General features: G+C 43.6%; 1 protein-coding gene across 1 annotated transcript in view; it reads right to left on the bottom strand.

The window, feature by feature from the left end:
* LOC132393034 (uncharacterized) overlaps positions 1-850 on the bottom strand; it is a 61,038-nt gene extending 60,188 nt beyond the window's left edge. The window contains exon 1 of the mRNA XM_059967762.1: positions 589-850. Within this exon, the coding sequence (XP_059823745.1) occupies positions 589-639 (51 nt within the window). The 5' untranslated portion in view covers positions 640-850. The remainder of the gene's footprint in view (positions 1-588) is intronic.
* Positions 851-6,652: the final 5,802 nt, after the last annotated feature.

Raw genomic sequence — 6,652 nt, forward strand, 5'->3', positions numbered from 1 at the left:
CTTCCACCTACATGTGACATTATGTCACTATTACACAAAACGGTGAATCGGTGTGGGGAAACCATTCGGCCCATTTCTCCTGCTTGCCCATTCATTTACAGCAGAAGCGGCGTTCTGGGCGCCATTTTCCTGCGCTATCCTTCGGTTCTATTTATGACCCTGAACTTAGTTTTGCCCCAGCCCCAACACCGACACGGCGAGCCGTGGTCCCGGCCTCCCTGAGTCAGGGAAAAAGTCCGAAATTCCCATGGGATCTGACGTCCTTCCTAGTTTCCAATGTACCCCAGTACGAGTCTGATGAAATCTTTGCCGCGCTGGCTGAAGCAAGGTACAATTTTCCTTTTAAGATAAGGAATACAAATCTCTGCGCAAGGTCAAGGAGTAAAATTGAAAAGTGGGGTGGGGATAGATCATGTGGAGGGGGGAGGTCTGGGAGGGAGTGGGGGGGGGGCGGGAGAGAAGGTCCGAGAAGGATTGAGGGGGAAGCGGCGGGAATGATGTCAGGGTCCCGGCGGCGCTGGGTGAGGACCAGAGTCCCGCTGAGGGGTTCGAGGAGCGGCAGAGGTCCCGCTCACAGACCGCACTCACCGGGAGGAGGAGGACGAGGAGGAGGTGGCAGGCGATTCTCGTGCCCTGCATGGTTCCCCGGCAAAAAGAAATCTTCAGCCGGTCTTCCCGCACTTCCAACAATCCAGGCGAGCAGAAGCCGCGGACGATAAACTCGAATCCGATGGGGCAAAATTAAACCTAAAAACCTCCACTCTCTCTCCCCCCCAAAAAAAATACTTTAAAAACTTTTTCCAAAGAAACTAATAGATCAAAGAAATCGAACACATAAACTTCGAAGAAGTTTGTTCCCAGCCTTCCTTCAGTACTTAAAGGCGAAGTAAATGAGTCATTGATGGGCGGAGAGAAGAACCCGCCCACCGTATCCTCCCATCCTCGCCTCTGCCCTATCAAGCTCCTGTGGACTATGATGCACAGTCCCTCTGTCGGCACATGATCGTGATCTTCTGCCGCTGCAGCCCGTCCACCTCAAAGGCTCGATGAGTGTCGTGCGTTCGGATACGCACTCTTCTGACCTCGCCTTTGATGGTGGAACTGCGGCTCGCTGGACGCGCTTTGATTTTTCGCACCGTGGCCTCGGGACGCGTGCCTGAAGATCCCAGGCGACCAGCAGGTTCTGAGAAAGCTCAAGCCGTCCCGCTTGACACCAACAATCATCTCCGCGGTCAGAGTCACATTTCTTCCCCCTGTTCTGAAGTTTGGTTTTCCCGTGAAGTTTAGTCGACAGGGACCAACCACCACGGCATTACCGCCACCTACTGAGTTGAAATGTAGAGCGAGGAGCCACGAAGCCTACTCACTAAATTCCAGCCCCCAAAACACAAATTAATACCAAGAAATCACATGCCTTTCAGAAAGTCAAGGCCAACGGCAGTGATATCCTTTCCGAAGTGTCTGTCCGAAAGGTCCTAACAAACTTTGCCAAGTGTCTGCCCCAAAGATCTTAACTCGGCAATCTGAAGTTTCCTTTGCTGCATTCAAACTATAAATGCCGCACCGTTTCTTAACAAGTGCTCTAGCTACAGATGTTCGGACCATGCACGTTAATCCTGATCAAGGAATTATTCAACCTAGGGTGTCCGATACGTTTAAGTAATAACTTCTTCCCTCCAAGTCAGGGAGATTTATTATCACCGATTAGACCTAAACGGTTTAATTACTTTACTACGTTAATTTTAAGAAACCAAGCCATCAGTCATTTAGCCTCGAGGGCTAACGGTCCCCCCTTGCACACAAATTCCGTGCTCCTCCGTCCTTCGTTGCTAACAGGACTTACTACATCTATGTGTCACCCCTAACAGGGCTTATTGCTAATTTGTATGAGTAGCCAGACAAGACCCCATTTGCTTCCTACCCTGCTATCCTCGTGATTCTGTTAACCCTTAATCCTCAAGCTTAATTTTCCTCCAAATCTCCCATTTGAGTTCCCACCTTCCTCCGAATAAATCTACTCAATTTTTTTTCCTTTCTCCAGTCCTGCTGAAAGGTTTTGGCCTGAAACGTCAACTGTTTACTCTTTTCTATAGATGCTGCCTGGCCTGCTGAGTTCCTCCAGCGTTTTGTGCGTGTTGCTTGGACTTCCAGCGTCTGCAGATTTTCTCTTGTTTGTCCATAACTTGGTGAAGTTTTAAATTAAAACTGTCAACGCCCAAAGCTGGTGGTGCAGCCTGCACTTGCTTTCTTTCAACCTTGTACGCTTCACCTTGTGAAAGAATGTGTTCAACTGTTTCATAATGATGACAACACCCACACACCCCAGAGTGATGTTTTCCAACAAGGTATCAGGAATAATTAAGCATATTATGCCCAACTGAACCTCTTCTTCTATGTCCAGCAGTTTAGACGCATCTAGGCATATTACTGCCCTCTGCAGGATGAACAATTAATTACAACTGAGCCTCTTGACCATGTCCTCATGCTTTTACACATTGAGTTGCTGCCACACGATTGGCTGATTAGATATTTGCATTGATGAGCAGGTGTACAAGTGGCCTCTGAGTGCCTTTATGTGTCAAAGACAATCTTAAACACCAGAATGGTATCTGCCCCCCCCCCAGCCACTCTCTGTGTAAGACCCACGCATCTCACAGATGTAGTGATAGAGGATTCATTTGTAAGGGGAACAGACAGGAAGAAGTCCTGTGGAACGAGATTCCCGGAGAGTATGTTGCCTCCTGGGTCCAGGGGCATCTTGGATCGAGTCCATGACATTTGTATCTGGTCTGGGGTGAACAGCCAGAGGGCGTGGGCCATGGATTGGTGTCACCGATGACATGGGTGGGGAGGATAACGAGGTCCTGCAAAGTGACTTCTGGGAGTTCAGTAACAGTACCTTCAGAGCCTTGATCTCAGAATTGCCACCTGTGCCACATGCTTGTGAGACCAGACAGTTTAACACGTGGCTAAGGGGATGGTGCAGGAGGGAGGGCTCCAGATTTTTTTTTTGGATCACTGGGCTCACTTCCAGGGAAGATGGGACCTGTGCAGAAGGGACGGTTTGCAGTAGGACTGGAGGGGGACTAATATCCTCGTGGGAAGGTCTGCTAATGCTGTATAGGGGGTGGGGGTGGGGGCTTTAAACTAGAGATGCAGGGGGTGGGAACCAGGGCACAGAACAGATAGTGGGGAGAACGTTGTTAAGCCTACGTACAGAGTTGGGAACCTAAAGGTTGAGCATGGTGGGACCAATATTCTGAGCTGCATATATTTCAATGCAAGGGGTACTGTAGGAGAGGCAGGTATGCTTAGGTCATGGATCAGTACAAGGAATTATGGACATTGTAAGACTTTGTTGCAGGAGGGGCAGGACTGGCAGTGTGCTGGGGATCCATTGTTTTAGGTGTGAACAGAGCAGAGAGATTAAAGGGGAAGGGGTGGAAGACCTCACAGCAGTGTTCAGACAGGGCAGCTTGTCTACAGAGGCTATATTGGTGGAACTGAGGAACAAGAAAGGGATGATCACATTAATAGGATCATATTATAGACCACCCAACAGACCGTGGGATTTAGAGGAGCAAATTTACACAGAGATCTCAGGGATCAGTGCTGGCTCCGTTGTTGCTTGTCATCTACATTAACAATCTGGATGAAAATGCGACAAACTGGATCAGCAGATTTGCAGATATCACCAAGATTGGGGGCGTAGTGGACAGTGAGGGAAACTATCATGGCTCGAAGCGGGATCTGGACCAGCTGGAAAACAATGAATGGAATTTAACGCTGACAACTGTGAGGTGTTGCATTTTGGGAGGACAAACCAGGTTAGATATAACACAGTGAGAACAGAGGGATCTGGGAATACAGATCCATAATTCCTTGAAAGTGGTGTTGCAGGTAGATAGGATCATAAAGAAAGCTTTTGGCACATTGGCCTTCATAAATCAAAGTATGAGTAGGGGAGTTGGGATGTTATGTTGAAATTGTGGAAGACATTGGTGAGGCTTAATTTGGAGTTTTGTGGTACCTACAGCAATGATATCAATAAGATTGAAAGAGTGAAGTTAAGTTTACAAGGATGTAAATGTCAGGTTTTGAAGTCTTGAGTTATAGGGAAAGGTCAAGCAATCCCTTCTTTTGTTCCTAAACTGGTTTTTGATAGAAGAGACTCTAAAATGTTATCTTACATTTGGAATAATAAGAACCCTAGATTGAGTAAACCTTTACTGCAGAAATTTTTAAAAAATGGTATGTCTTTGCCAAATTTTAGAATGTATTATTGGGCAATTACTATTCAATATATTTCTTTTTGGATTCATTTCTCAAACTGTCCTTTATGGGAGGATTTGGAGAAAAACTCAGTGAAGTGGTATTCTTTGGCCTCTTTACTGGGGGCTCCTCTTCCTTTCTCGTTTTCTAAGGTTGGTAGTCGAGACCTTAATCCCATATTTAAACATATTAAGAATTTGGTTTCAGTTTTGAAGATTCTTTGAGTTTAATAACTTTGTTCTTTCTAGTAAAATCCATCTCAATTATTTTTTAAACCATCTATTTCCAATCAGGCCTTTTTAATTTGGAAAACTAAAGGAATAGTAACTTTTTTAGACTTGCTTGTGCAGAATTCTTTAATGTCTTTCACTCAGTTGCGGACAAATACGACCTATCTAATGCACACTTTAGATATTTACAAATTGGGAATTTTCTACGTAATCTACTTCCAAATTTTCCCTCGGCTTATTCACCCAATATAATAGATACTCTTTTACATGTTAAACCATTTCAAAAAGGGCTGATAGCTATAATTTTAAAATGGTTATTTTATAATTTGCATATGTTATCTAATGATAAAACTAAAGCTGAGTGGGAATTGGAATTTCGAGAGTCACTCTCAGATAATCAATGGGATAAAATTTTTCATTTGGTAAATACTTCTTCTATTTGTGCCCGTCATTCCTTGATACAGTTCAAGGTAGTGCATCGGGCACATATGTCAAAGGACAAATTAGCCCGTATCTTTCCCAATATTGATCTTATTTGCAACAGATGTAATATTGAGGTAACTACTTTAACTCATATGTTTTGGTCTTGTATCAAGATAGATAATTTTTGGAAAGAAGTCTTTAAAACTTTATCAAAAGTCTTACATTACCTCAGTATTTTACCCCTCTTTCTGCATTATGCATTTAATTTATGAATTTGGATCTACAACCGAATTTATTTACAGCAATTTTTGGGATCACTCCATCGGAAGCAGGATAGCTTTTACAACTTTATTGGCTAGTAGAGCCATTTTGCTTAAATGGAAAGATTCCAGTCCACCTATGGCTCTCTATTGGCTTACTTCCATTGTGTCCTATTTAAGAGAAAATAAAAAGTCAGACATTTGATACATCCTTTAAATTTGAGGGAACTTGGGACCTCTTATTCAATAGTTTCAGATGCTTTGACTTACGGCTCTTCCACTTACCTCCTCGAAACGTTGGATTTGATCAGAAAGGTTTTCTTTTTTCTTGCTTTCACTCTGTTTGAGCTGCTCAGTTCCCTTTTTTTTTCTTTTCTCTTTTTATGTTTTTTTTTGTTGTTTAGTGGGGGTTTTTATGGTTATTAAAATTATAGGAGTTTCTTTATCTTTTTTCTTCTTTTCATGGAATGATAAGAGGAGAATTGATTATCTTATTCCTTATTACACACTGTATGATCTTGATAATGTTTATTTTACCTTTTATATGAATTGTTAATTTGAGATAATTCTCTTCTTGTTTATATATATATGTACTTTTTTTTCAATTAATAAAAAGATTGATAAAGAAAGAAAGAGTTATGGGGAAAGGTTCAATGGGTTAGGATTTTATTCCCTGGAGCACAGGAAAATGAGGAGAGGTTTGTTAAGGGTTTACAAATTTATGAGAGGTATAGATAGGGTAAATGCAAGCAGGCTTTTTCCACTGAGGTTGGGTGAGACTAGAACCAGAGGTCATGGGTTAGCAGTGAAAGGTGAAAAAGAGAAATTTGGATAGGTACTTGGATGATAGGGTTATGGAGGGCTATGGTGCCAGTGCAGGTTGATGGGACTAGGTAGATCAATAGATTGGCACAGACTAGATGGGCTGAAGGGCCTGTGATGCGCTGCTCTGTACTATATCTCTATGTGGGAAGGAAGAGTTGGAGTGGGTTAAAAAGTCCTTCCCTCTACAGATGAGCAGAATTGCATCTAATACTCCACATGTGGTCTAACCAAATTGTTGTAGACCTACGATATGACTTCCTGACATACTCAATGCCTGACCAATGGTGTTGTACGCCTTCCTGACATACTCTATGCCTGACCAATGGTGTTGTACGCCTTCCTGACATACTCAATGTCTGACCAATGGTGTTGTACGCCTTCCTGACATACTCTATGCCTGACCAATGGTGTTGTACGCCTTCCTGACATACTCAATGCCTGACCAATGGTGTTGTATGCCCTCGTGACCACCCTACCTACTTTGATCACCACTTTCAGCGAGTGGTGGACCTGCACTCAACATCAGTAAGACTAAGGAATTGATTGTGGACTTCAGGAAGGGGAAGTCGGGAACACACACCCATCCTCATTGAGGGGTCAGCAGTGCAAAGGGTGTATTTGTTCAATTTCATAGGCGTTAAC

This window comes from Hypanus sabinus, chromosome 1 (genome assembly GCF_030144855.1).
Source record: "Hypanus sabinus isolate sHypSab1 chromosome 1, sHypSab1.hap1, whole genome shotgun sequence".
NCBI lineage: Eukaryota > Metazoa > Chordata > Chondrichthyes > Myliobatiformes > Dasyatidae > Hypanus > Hypanus sabinus.